The sequence below is a fragment of the Saimiri boliviensis genome (assembly GCF_048565385.1).
Source record: "Saimiri boliviensis isolate mSaiBol1 chromosome 1 unlocalized genomic scaffold, mSaiBol1.pri SUPER_1_unloc_4, whole genome shotgun sequence".
Taxonomy (NCBI): Eukaryota; Metazoa; Chordata; class Mammalia; order Primates; family Cebidae; genus Saimiri; species Saimiri boliviensis.
This window is the reverse complement of record NW_027412487.1, coordinates 70973-84383: the sequence shown is the minus strand read 5'-3', so window position 1 is coordinate 84383 and position 13411 is coordinate 70973. Positions and strand designations below refer to the sequence as shown.

Below are 13411 nucleotides of genomic sequence, written 5' to 3'. Positions count from 1 at the left end.
GCAAACCAGGAGAAGGAAAATCCCTGAACCTGAGGAGCGCGTCTATAAAAAGCCACCAGGTGACGTCCTGCTCAGTAGGGAGCTGCTGGCGCTTTCTTTTTTTGACCAGGAAGCGGTGTCTGCCCTTCCTACTGCCCCCCAGTCTCGTTCAACCAGAGTCTGTCCGCTGTTAGAGGTCGAGACACTGGTTACACACAGAGGCTGGGGAGGCTCGGGCAGGCATGGGCCTCTGGGGTCCTGGCCGTGTTAACTTTCAGCCTGGTGCCACTTCGATGGGGCAGTTGCTTCAGTAAAACTTCAGAAATTCCTACACAGGCCGGCCTGTGGTTCCCGCCTGTAATCCCAGCACTGTGAAAGGCCGAGGCAGGTGGATCACCTGAGGTCAGGAGTTCGAGACCAGCTTGGCCAACATGGAGAAACCCCGTCTCTACTAAAAATAAAAAATTAGCCGGTCATGGTGACGGGCACCTGTAATCCCAGCTGCTCCGGAGGCTGAGGCAAGAGAATTGCTTGAACCCAGGAGGCGGAGGTTGCAGTGAGCGAGATCACACCACTGCACTCCAGCCTGGCAAGAGAGCAAGACTCTGTCTCAAAAAAAAAAAAAAAACTGTACATCCCTCACCACACTGCATTGGACAGCTGTGTGTGAATTACACCTCCATGTAAATAATCTCTAATAGTTTTATACAACTGTGAAATATGTAGGGAAGTTGGAGGTGGGCATGGTGACACGTGCCTGTAGCACTTTGGGAGGCCGCAGCAGGAGGATTCTTTGAGCCCAGGAGGTCAGGGCTTCGGTGAGCTGTGACTGCACCACTGCACTCTGGCCCAGGCAACAGTGAGATCCTTAGAAAGAAAAGAGAAAAAAAGAAAAATGTGGAGGTCAAGGTTGACAGCAGCACTGAGGTCGAAGCCAGCTGCCCCTGGGGAGTGAGGGGCTACGCTGGGCCGACTCTCCTCCATCCTGAGAGGCGTTCTGGCAGGGCAGGTAGGCAGGGGGCCCGTGCTGAGTCTCTGGCCGTTTCTGGACGGCAGACAATGCTTTCTCCATGAAATGCGTCAAGAAAACACGACACTTGGTTTCTGGACTTTTCCAAGGAACGGTAACCTGAACAGTCAACAGTGGGATTTGCTTTCTGACACGGCTCAGAGCAGCCTGCACGCCCTGCGCCAGCCCATCCTGTGCCTTGGCTGCAGCCAGTGCCTTCATGGCACCCCTGGTGGGCAGCAGCCACACCACCACCTGCCTTCAGGGGGTTCATCTCATTTATTTCCTCCCCTCCTTTTTTTTTCTAGTCGCCCAGGCTGGAGTGCAGTGGCGCAATCTCGGCTCACTGAGACCTCTGCCTCTTGAGTTCAAGTGATTCTCCTGCCTCAGCCTCCCAAGTAGCTGGGATTACAGGCATGTGCCCCCATGCCTGGCTAATTTTTGTATTTTTAGTTAAGACGGGGTCTCACCATGTTGCCAGGCTGGTCTTGAACTCCTGACCTCAGGTGATCCATCCACCTCGGCCTCCCACAGTGCTGGGATGACAGGCGTGAGCCGCCGTGCCCGGCCTTTCCTTCCTTCTTTAACGGTGAAGGGAGGAGCCCCAAGTACCACACAGCCTCAGCTTCTGATCCCAGCCCTGCATTCCTGCCCACTGCCCTCGGCCCCACCCACCGAGTTTTGGCTGTGAGGAAAGGGGACCCTGAGTGGAGGTGTCAAGTCTCAGGGGCCGTCCGTGCTGTGCAGGGTCTGTGAGGCCTCCTGCCATGCGGGCTGGTGTGTGCAGAACCATGTGGCCTTTTCCCATCTCAAATGCCCCTGCCCCTGCCCATCCACTCCCCAGCCTGCTCACCCGTCCCCACCCCTTCCAGATGTCTCTCTGGAAGCGTTACTGGCCATAGGGTTACAAGGGGTGTTCCAGCTGCAGTGCGGGGTCTTGAAAAGCCTGGCCTGGTGTGGGGGCCCTCTGCCCTGCAGGCCACTGTGTGCAGCCCTGTCCTTAGGGGTGACCTCGCCCAAGGCCTGCACTCACCGTGGCTTCTGTGATAGCAGTGATGGCAGCATGCTGCCACCTCCTGCAGTCACCATCCCTAGGCTGCTGGGGCGGAGACAGCTGTGGTCACCCAGTACACATGCCTGGACTCAGGATGGCCATGGTGTCTGGCCAGGTGCAGGGTTCCAGGGCGCCTGAGTTCCTGCCACTGGGCAGTGTCAGGGCCACATGCCTCAGGCTGTGCTCGTCTCTGCAGAGACGTCCTGGCCCCTTACGCGGTGCCCTCGGATCTCGTGCTGGTGGAGGAGATCCCACGGAACCAGATGGGCAAGATTGACAAGAAGGCGCTCATCAGGCGCTTCTACCCCTCATAACCCAGGTGCCAGGGGCTGGGCACTCGGACCGGAGGTCTGGCAGGGATCGGCAGACACCCCCTTCATGCCGAGCACTGTGGGGTCTGGGCAGAGACCTGGCCTCCCTCAAACCTCAACCCCGCAAATCACGGCACACAGAATCAACTCTTTGGATGAAATCACTTAGTGAGGCCCCCAGCCTCGGGCCAATTGTCGCTGTTTAAGGAAACTGTCCCTGTCCCCAGTGTCAGCTCTGCCTGGTCACCACCGACTTCGCGGCGAGCCCCATACGCTCAGGCACCTCCCACCCCACAGTGCCCTGTGGCTGCTGGGCTCTCCAGGGCAGGTCCCAGGAAGGTCCCCCAGGTGTCCCCCCAAAAAGAAATAAAGAATCCACTGGAGGAAAGAATCCCCTGTCCCATGCCGTCTGCCCTGCCTGCACCTGCACACGACACACAACTGCACATGCCTGTGCCTCCCCAGAGCCAGTGTCTCCCGGCCCACCTAGGAGGTCTGGGCAGCGCCCGGGGGCGCCTCCTGGGAGGAGCTGAGGGTTCACAAACCTCCCAGAGCCAGCCCTGCCCCGCGGGTCTTGGGCATCTGAGGAGAGCAGCTCCCACTGTGGGGACACCTGCCACCCTGCACAGTCCTGTGTGTCCGCCGGCACGTGCCACCAGAAGTGCGCAGATGGACAGCCCTGGAACTGCTCTGCCGGGACCCCACCTCGCCCCCCAGCGCAGGGACTGTCCAGGTCTTCGCACCAGCCCCTCCTCAGCCCATGAGCCTCCCTCCCATCATCATCTCCACCCAGAGCTCCACCTGCCCCATCACCCCCGATCTCATCTCTGCAGCTCGCCGGCCTTTCCCACAGGCTTGAACGATCGCCGAAACCTCAGGAAGGTGTGTTGTGAATGTTGGGTGCACCCACGTCGCATGTACTTAGCGGGGTCAATTCAGATGCACGGGGACCATGGAGAATCCAGACGTTTTTGAACAATTTTCAGGAGAACAGCCTCTGGGAAGTAGCATTCACAGCTGTTGGAAGTAGATGTTGGAAATAGATGCTTGGTGCCAAAAAGAAAAATCAGCACTGAGACGAAGGATTTTTCAACAACGCAGTTTTTACCTCCTGGACTGCAGGAAGGGACCCTCGCTAGCCATCTTGCCACAAGAGTACAAAGAACAAAGGAAAACAGAAAAATTTATCCCTCACGCATGTAGGGTCGTCCTTGCTGCTGTGTCTGATCTCTGTTGGCTGGAGCCAGACCTCACAATCTAAACTAAAACCCCATTGGCTAACAACTTACAACTTGTCTGAACAGGTAAAAGCAGTGGAGAGCTGGGACATGCCTGTGAGCACGTCCAGCACAGATATCTCAGTTAAAGTAGCAGGACACAGAATGTATTACGTGCCTATAAGCACGGCATATCTGACAGCTACATAGGACAGGGCTTAACAAAGTTATTAGCACACTTAGTCTTTAACAAGAAAGGTAACTTTAAAAAGGAACTTTTTCACATTTCCCACAACAGCCCAGCAGTGTTTAGCCTCAACTTACCCAGAACGTTCTGCGCTCAGAATGCACGTCTGAAAGTGTGGCCATAAACGAGTGTGCCGTGCAGGGGGCCAGCCCCATCTCAGGCTCATGAGCCTCGGGGACAGGCAGGCATGGCCTAGGGCCCCTGCTCACTTCAGCATGTTGCCACCAAGCTCGTGTGAGCCCACAGAGCAGCATCCAGCCCTGCTTCCAGGAGGGGTGTGCACCCCCACCACAGCCCCACCACACCTGAGCTCCTGCCTCTCCATGTGGCCTTGTGCCATCCCCATGGCCGACCCCGGAACAGTCAGGGGAAGGGGGCCCGCCCACCTGCCAGAGGCCTGGACCCCAGGGAATGGCACCCAGAGACCGCAGTCCAGATGGCGGGGTCCAGGCCTTGCTAGTAGCTAAGCAAATGCCTTCTGTTCGGAAGGTCAGATTTCACATAGCAAGATTTTTACAGTGCCACAAACTACAGATGCCACAGTGTATATCATACACTCTCAACCAGGCAAACTTTCTGCTGCCAGTACCGCAAACTGCAGAGAGCCTGGAGCTCGCTGACTGGCCTTAGAATGTGGTGCTCCAAGGACACACAGAGGAATGCTGTGTCCTGAAGTCACGAGTGACTCTCCAGCCTTCCCTGTACCAGGCTGGTCAGTGTCCGTGCACAGCCCACCAGTGCCCAGCCAGGCCCCCAGTTCCCCTCCACTCTGCCAGCCGGGACCAAGCCCCTCCTGGAGGGAACTCGCCCTCTCCTCCCCAGCCCATTAAAGGCCCGTTTATTCCCCGTCTTGGCCTCTGGTGCTGACCTGGCCTCTGGAGACACAGGTGGAGCCCCGTTAGCTAAGTCACCGTGACTGAGCCCCTCGAGATACCACAGCCCCCCATGCCTGGCAGCACCCACCCCACACACCCTGCTCCTGGCTGGGCAGCCCCCTCTGCATACTGGGCACCTTTGACCTTCTGGGAGACTGGCTTGAATCTGTGAAAAGTCAGCCAGCTCTGACCCCAGCCGGACACGGGGTTACTGTCAGGAACTGCTCTGAGGCTGGTGGTCCAGCTTCGCCCGGGGGGTGGCGGGACTCCCGAAGATGTGGCACCATGCCTGCTGCTGCCAGGAACTTCCCACGCGCAGCCTGTGGGAGCTGCCATCCTGTCCTTTCGGCCTGTCCTCACCAGGGGCCAGGTGAAGCCCCTGCCACCCTTTGCCTTCCCTCAGCCTGCGCCTTCCCTGGAGGGGAGACATGGGCTCAGCTCCTGCCTCTTCCATTTGTTAAACAGATAGGGCCAGGGCCTGCAGGGCAGCCAGGCCTGGCAGCTCCGGAGTGCTAAGCTGGGCCCATGTTCCCACCCAACAGTGGCCCTCGGGGCCACTGTCCTCCCAGGTGTCCAGGCCTAGCACGGCCTGAGCCTGCTCCGCCTCAGTTTTCCCACTCTGAACTGAGGCTGCTGCTCTCTCGGGACCCTTCTAGCACTGACTGAGGAATGGGGGCTTTGTTCCCTTCAACTCCTGTTCATGGGGACTGTGACACCCACGCCCTCTCCCACCCAGACTCTGTTCTGTGGCACCAGGGTTGGGAGCAGTGCCAGGCACAGCAGGGAGCATGGCAGTGGGTGTCGAGGCAAGCACTGTGGGCACCACCGGCCCGGAGGAGCCACAGCTCCCGGACCCTCACATCAAAGCTTCTGGCCTCATTTGCTGGGAGGAGGTTCTTGCACAGAATAGCAGCTTGTTGCTGGCCACTAAGTCAGTAACAGATCTGTGCAGGTGGGCGTGGACCACATGTATGTATATCTCACACCTGCATACCCCACATGTATCTGTGTCTAACCTGCATACACCACACATATGTATGTGTTGCACACAGGCCTGCATATATACACACGTGCACACGGGCCCTGTGTGCACACTGGACCCTCCCTCTCTCCCTCCCTCCTCGCCATCTTCAGGCCGTGCTCTGCCAGGCCAGTGGTCACTGCTCGCTGGGGGCAGCTGCACTCAGACCCCAGCTTCCCACACTCGGTGCCTCTGATTAGGGTGGGAGTCACTCAGGCTCCTCTTATTTCGAGGTGCTTGTGCACTGTTGTGGCTGCTCTCAGTGGCCCTTCCAGAACCTTCCTGAGCCAGACCAGACTCTCACTCCCCAAAGGCCCAGAGCCTGGCTTCATGGGCCCTGAGCGTCAATTCTGTCCTTCCTCCCTGGCTGCAGAGCAGGTCAGTGCAGCCTTCTGCCTGGGAGAGTAAAGTGGACCCTGTGTTGACACATGGAAGACGTCGACATGGCAGAGGAGCAGCTCACCAAATGGGTATGAACGATCACGCCCCACGTGCCTCTGCCTCAGTGAGCAGCCGCAAGAGGGACGAGATCACTGGAGAATGAGCATCTGCAGCTGCACCCCATGATCTGTCACCCACAGCGGCCACGGCGTTCCCTGCCAGCTGCCAGCACAGCCGGGAAAAGGCTTGGGGTCACGCTGTTGCCGCGGGATGGACACGCACGGTAGCAGTGTGGGGCCCATCTGCCTCTTGCTGAGCAGGAAACCCACAGGTGCCGAACACAGGTGCAGGGAAGGGGCGGGTCCCGGGCCTGAGGGTGGGGGGAGGGCACTGCTGCCGTTCCCCCACACGCAGCACGCAGGCCTGCACACTCAAGGTGCCCACTCGGCCCAGACACCCCTGCAGGTGCCTTCCCAGGGTTCTCGCACCTGCTGAAGGTGGCCCTCAGCCAGCTTTGCACACGAGCAGCTGAGGCAGGTGAGTTGAGGGCGACGGTGGGAATCATGGGCTTGGGGTCAAAGCCCCAGGTTGTCCCCTCTGGTGGCACTGGCTGTAAGCTCCGGCTCACACAAGGAGCCACCAGGCTGGACTGGGTGCAGCTTACAGACATGGCACGTGCTGTGGGTGCTGGGCCGCGGCTCTTCCACACAGTGCTGATGCTGCTGTCTGCAGAATGCACCGTCAGGAGAAAGAGGTCCAGGCAGGCGGGCACAGCCACGGCTCGGCCAGGTAAGGCCAGGAGGGCCCAGGATGGACGTGCATTGAGCCAGGCAGATCTGGAGAGGCGGTGGGATGCAGAGGGAGCACCCTGCGGAGGCCACTCGGTCATCAGGAGCCAAGCCTCACCCTGGGAGTCTCAAGGAGGGTGTCCCGTGGCCTTGGCCAGCAGCCACCTGGTCCGCAGTCTCACTGGATGGAGACCCTGAGCTCCCGCGGCATGGCCAGTCAGGGCAGGGCTGGTTCCCTGGGGCCATCTGCCGTGTCCAGGAGCCTGGCGCTGCTACTGGCCTTGCCCCAGAGCCCAGCTCTGCCCTTCGTCCCCTCACCTTCCCTCCGTGGGTCCCAAGCTGCGGCAAGTCTTTAAAGTGGGACACCCAGCGCCAGCCCTGCCCCCGACGGGTCCCTCGGCCACTCAGGGCCTGTGTCCTCGTCCGTGACACAGTAATAAGGGGCGCTTGTGCAAGGGCATGAGAGGGTCCGGTGGAAGTCACGTTTCAGAAAGTTCCTAGCCCAGCTCCCAGGGCAGGCTGCCGGCTCAGCAGGGGGTCCTCGTCTTGCCCTGGGTCCCTGACCAGCGGGCTCCCCAGGGCTGTCCCGGCTGGGATGGGTGGAGCTTGGTGCCTACAGGCCAGCGAGCGCATCTTCAAAACCCACTGTGCTTCCAGGGCCTCCGGAGCCCAGGGTGGGTGCAGGGCCCCAGGATCCACCAGCCAGACCCTGACCATCTGGGCCGGATGGTCCCCTGCTGCCCTGCTGTGTGTCTGCGAGGGAGCGCCCTTCCTTCCTAGCTTCATTCCCTGGGGCACAGGGGCGTGTGAGTCCACATCAGCAAGCATGTGTCCAGCACATCCCACACGCAGCCGCGTCACAGAGGAGTGAGACGGACTCCCCGTGTGTCCACGTGGGAACGCTGTTGGGTGGCCCAGGCTCAGGCTCAGGGTGCCAGGTGGGGGCACATCCGGCATCCTTCACCTATGGTGGCCCTAGCCACAGCCCTGGTCCTCTCTGGAGCATGAGCCAGTGCCCACCGAGGCAGCCCCTTGTCATCAGCTCACAGGACACGTCCCCCATTGGCAGTCTGGTCACTCACAACCATTCAGTTATCCCAGAATGGCTGCAGGTCACAGAGTCATCAATCTCCTTCATTTCCACCTGCCAGCCCTCCCCAGCCTCACAGCCAAGCCCATTAAGACAGCAGCAACGCCAGCAGCATGTGGAGTCTTTACTGCATCGGCCGCATGCCCGGCGCTCCCACTCCAATGGGAAACAGCCGCCTCTTAGCTGGAAAAAAGATGACACCCCGTGCCAGCTGAATGGACTGTCCCCTGCACACACAAATAAACACGCACAGACACATGTGTCCATAAACAGATCTGGCCTCAGAGCCACCCTCCAGGTGCAGCTGCCCCAGGCCTCAGCATCTGGTGACAGCCACAGCAAGATCAGAGCAGCCTCAAGGGCCCAGCAGGAGACAGCAGAGGCTCAGCTCGGGGGTCTCAGAGCCCTGTGGGCCACGTGACTTTACAACGCTGTAAAAGCTAAATTCCAATACACTTCCTGCCGGGGGTGTGGATGCAGGACCCACATTTTATTCAGGATTTTGAAGGGTGCATAAATTGGTGTCTAAGACCACAGGGCCCGAGGCCTCTTTGTGGAGGAAGTGGGGTGTCTGATTGCCGATTCAGTTTCCTTAGGGCTGAGGTTTACTCAAGGTGTCTACTTCTGAGACAGTTTTGATGGCCTGCATGCATCCCGCCCTGGCTTTCAGACCTGCTGACCCACAGTCGCCTCGTCCCTCTGCTGTCCGGGGACTCGATGGAGTCTGTGCTCTCCTCTCAAGATGCGTGGGGCATCTCAGCTGCAGGCGTTCTTTGTATTTTCTCACCTGTCCTGCCACCGCTGACTTCAGGAACTCCTGTGGGCATCCCCTCCTCTCCCTGCCCTCCAGGACCCTGAGCTCTCCTGCTGCAGAAGGTGGATCTCCCTCGCTGGTTTCCTGGTCTCAGGCACCACCAGGGCTGACTTTTTTTTTTTTTTTTTTTTTTTTTTTTGGAGACAGGGGCTTTCTCTGTCACCCAGGCCGGAGTGCAGTGGTGCAATCATAGCTCACTGCAGCCTTGAACTCCTGGGCTCAAGTGAGCCTCCTGCCTCAGCCTTCTGAGTAGCTGGGACAACAAGCATGTTACCACCACGCCCCAGCTAATTTTTGTTTTTTAATTTGTAGCAACAGAGCCTGGGTTTGTTGCTGTTATATGTAAATTTTCATTGCTGCAAAAGAAGTAGCACCCGAATATAAATTTCTCACAGCAAGGCAGCTTTGCTTTCTGCAGAAAGGGTACAGTCAACCGCGTTTGCCACAAGAGTACACGGGACAAAGGAGGCAGGCCACTTAGATCTAACACATGGAGCCTGCTGCTGTGTGCTGCTTCCACTGGCTGGAGCTGGACCTCACAGTTGAGGCTGCACCCGCTTGGCTAACAACCTAAGACTTTCCTAAGCAGGTAAAGGCAGCGGAGAACAAAGGAAAAGAAGGAGTCACTTGACGGATGCTTAGAGAGGCAAAACTGCTTCCACATAAGGAAGGGACATAGCTATGATCTCAAGCAGGTCAGGGCAAATACTAGGTTAAGAACTGAGAACACTGGATACACATTTCTTTGTTATGACTAACAACTATTCGGGAGTATTAGCAAAGGGTCTAGAGTAAATTAACTTCTTAAAAAGCTATTATTTATAATGAACTAAGAGGAAAACTTTGAAGAGGAACTTTTTATTTTTATTTTCTACAGTTACCCAGGCTGGTCTGGAACTCCTGGGCCCAAGTGATCCTCCCGTCTCAGCCTGTAAAGTAGCTGGGACCACACACACGTGCCACTGCCGTGCCCAGCTAACCTTTAACTTTTTTTTTTTCAGACGGAGTCTCGATCTGTCGCCCAGGCTGTAGTGCAGTGGCGTGATCTCGGCTCACTGCAACTTCCGTTTCCTGGGCTCCAGCAATTCTCCTGCCTCAGCCTCCCGAGTACTTGGGACTACAGGCATGCGACACCACACCCAGCTAGTTTTTTATTTTATTTTATTTTATTTTTGTATTTTTAGTAAAGACGGGGTTTCACCATGTTGGACAGGCTGGTCTTGAACTCTTGACCTTGTGATCCGCCCACCTCGGCCACCCGAAGTGTTGGGATTACAGGCGTGAGCCACCGCGCCAGGCCAACATTTTAAAATGCTATAAAATCTGCAGGATTTTTTTTTTTTCAACCAAGTTTATAGCTTTTCACTCCACGCATCTCCCAAGGCCACAACAGGCTGTGACATCCTCCAGGCCCCTTCGGAGCCCTCCCACCATCTTGGGAGGGCCCGTCGAGTCTCAAGTTCATTTCGTTTTGTTTACTAGGTTTTGTTTCTTAGTCACTAGTTAAATTTACTAACATTTTCCAACTTCTTGGCTCAAGGGACTTCATTTTAATAAATAATACTTTTTAGTTGCTGAGTCCGTGTCTGTGTGATGAGCTCTCCCAGTGTGTGTGTTAGGAAACATCTGTACTTGGCCGGCCACGGTGGCTCATACCTGTAATCCCAGCACTTTAGGGGGCCCAGGCAGGCAGATCATGAGGTCAGGAGTTTGAAACCAGCCTGGCCAACATGGCAAAACCCCATCTCTACTAAAAATTGGAGAAAAATTAGCATGGCATGGTGGTGTGTCCCTTTAATCCCAGCTACTCAGGAGGCTGAGGGAGAGTCCAGGGAGCAGAGGCTGCAGTGAGCCGAGATCTCACCACTGCACTCCAGCCTGGGCAACAGAGTGAGACTGCATCTCAGAAAAAAAAAGAAGGAGAGAGGCACCGGCTCCAGAACAGGTGTGCATCTGGCCCAGCATTCAGAGAGCAAGCCAGGATCGGAGGCTGGAAGAGCGAGGGCCTCTGCAGGGAGCCAGGGGCCCAGCCTCGGACACCCTGAGTGCTCAGCAGGGCCTCCCACCGGACGCCAATGCCCTGGACACCGCCCAGCTGCTCCGGGACTTGGGGCCACAGCCTAGCCTCCAGTCCTACCTCAGGCGTAGCTGCTTAGCCTGGAATCCTGGCTCTGGGTGAGCCTCCTGATCTGTCTGATGGTTTTTGAACCGTCCTGGGTACAGGCGTCTTTCTGGGCCTCCTCTGGTCTAAGTCCACTCTGTCTGGAGAAGAAAGAGGACAGCAGGAATGTCTGGTGGCTCCGGAGCCCTGGGCGGCCCAGCCTGTCTTCCCAGCCTGTAGGCCAGGCCTGGAGAGGTCATCGCAGGAACCTCAGATCAGCCCCTCTCCCACCAGTGGCTGGAGTAGGGATGAAACGGAGACCGGCGGCTTCAGCTGAATTGATTCTATTACAGCAACTGATTTAATCTGAACGGTCATTACTGTGATGTATAGACTACTTGGGATTCTTTGCTCCCAAATTTGTCTCCTGTCCACTTGATATTTATTGAAAGACAAAGCTTCGGCCTCTGAGTAGAGGGGGCAGGGAGGGCGGGGCTGCCTGGGCTGACTCGGACCACCAACCCCTACCTCTGCTCTGATTGCAGGGGCACCAAGCACATCTGTGCTGGGAAGATCAGGGAGGTGGCAGAGAGGACCCGGCGCCCTCAGTGTCCAGCACACATCCCCTGGCCTCTGCCCTCCCTGCCACCCAGCCCTGGCCCAGAAGCACCTGCCACCAGGCAGCCCATCCTTCCAGGAGCTTCCTGAAGATGGGACCATCCTCTCCCAGCCCCAGCTGGTCCCCACAAAGGGCCAGGTGTGGAATGACCCAGGGCAATGCTGGCCTCTTCCGATGATGAGGCCAGAAACTCAAAGGGCCTCTTACCCTGTTTCCCCGTTTCCTCCTGTCCGGGAATCAGAACTGAGGCTGCCAGCCTCCACAGGTGCCAACCACTCAAGAGGCGGCATGGTAGGGACAGTAAGCTGGTGGTCAGGAGCCAGCAGTCTCTAGCCTTCTCCAGCCTGGGCAGCACCCAGCTACAGCAGCCAGGCTGGATGGTCAGGGGCTGCCTCTACCCCATCGCACAGGCCAGCTTCAGGGCCACTGGGGATCAGGCCGAGACCTGGAGTGCACCCAGGTGGCAGCCTCTGGGCTATAGATGCAGCCAGGCCCCTCTAACTGCCATCCCCACCCATGTCCTTCTCCTTCTGACCCCTCAGAGCCCCTCCTCCCCTCTCCAGCCCCATCCCCCACCCCCACCCATGTCCTTCTTCTGACCCCTCAGAGCCCCTCCTCCCCTCTCCAGCCCCATCCCCCACCCCCACCCATGTCCTTCTTCTGACTCCTCAGAGCCCCTCCTCCCCTCTTCAGCCTCATCCCCCCCAACCCATGTCCTTCACCTTCTGACCCCTCAGAGCCCCTCCGCCCCTCTCCAGCTCCCTGTTGCTTCTGCCTCCCTCCCTCCTGTCAGTGTTGGGTTATGGGGATGAAAGACACAGAGGCGTGGGGCACTGAGGGAGGGACCCAGACACCCACGAAGAGGAGGAGAGGATGCCGTCCAGATCTGGGTAGAGATGGGCCCGCCCATAGGTGGGATTTGCCTGGAGTGGCGAGTTCACATGGTCTAGGGGGCTGGACAGCCACTGTCTCTGGGACCACAGCTTTCTGGGATGGGCCAGGACAAGGCCACCCATGTCCCACCTGCCCTTCTGGGGTTCAGCCAAATACGGCCCCCACCCCCATGACTAAAAGGCAGCTGGGAGCTCCAGCACTGCCCGAGGGGACAGCCAGGCTCACCAACCTAGCCTTCATGGACCCCAGGGGCCTTGGGGTGTGGGACGCTCCGTCGTGAGCCCTGCCCCAGCCCATCTTTGGAGGATGCTGACTGGGGGCCCTGAAGCTCGTGGCCACCTCCACTGTCTGCCCCCTTCCCCTGACGGTGCTGGCCCAGGTCCCAGTCTCTGTGGTCAGCCCTGCCCCCTCAGCCTCAGCCTTGCTGCGGCCTGGGCCGACCTCAGGAGCCCCTGCCAGCCCAGCCACCCTGCACCTTCGACCATCAAGGAGACTGGGGTGGCCTCGGGGCAATGCCAGGTGAGACCTCAGGTGAGCTGCTGCACCCCCCCAGTGCTTGGGGCAGGGGAAGGGAGGTGGGCCTGGGCCAGACTCGATAGCCCTTCCCTGGCACAGGCCTGGCCTCCGTTCTCCCTGATCCCTGCCCACGTGGTGGCTGCAAAAACAAGACACCAAGGCATCCACACTGGGTGACAGTGCTAGGCCAGCCTGGAGGGGGCAGGCCTGTCCAGCATGGGGACGGCAGCCGGGAAGAGCCCATCATCGCCTCCCAGCTCTGCCCTGAAGACTCTCCCGCCAAGAAACTGGCTACCCCTCCCCCACCTGCCTCGCTGCTGTCCTGGAGCCACACTGCCCCCTGCTGGGGAAGGCAGGTGTGACAGGCCACCAAGCCACCAGCCCAGACCCCACCAACCCTGACCCCGCCCCTAGGCCTGACCCCTGACCCCACCCCCAGCCCTGACCCCGCCCTCAGCCCTGAGCCCCCTCCAGCCCTGACCCCACCCCCAGCTC

The 13411-nt window shown here is 58.6% G+C and overlaps 1 protein-coding gene across 6 annotated transcripts in view; it reads left to right on the top strand.

Moving 5' to 3' along the window:
- The window catches only part of LOC141579874 (malonate--CoA ligase ACSF3, mitochondrial), a 66857-nt gene extending 56501 nt beyond the window's left edge, over positions 1 to 10356 (top strand). For 3 of the 6 annotated variants that reach the window (XM_074392474.1, XM_074392476.1, XM_074392478.1), the window contains one exon: positions 2239 to 6080. In XM_074392474.1, coding sequence (XP_074248575.1) covers positions 2239 to 2356 — 118 coding nt within the window. In that variant the 3' untranslated portion in view covers positions 2357 to 6080. The other 3 variants (XR_012515857.1, XR_012515856.1, XM_074392475.1) reach the window with 3 other exon arrangements.
- Positions 10357 to 13411: the final 3055 nt, after the last annotated feature.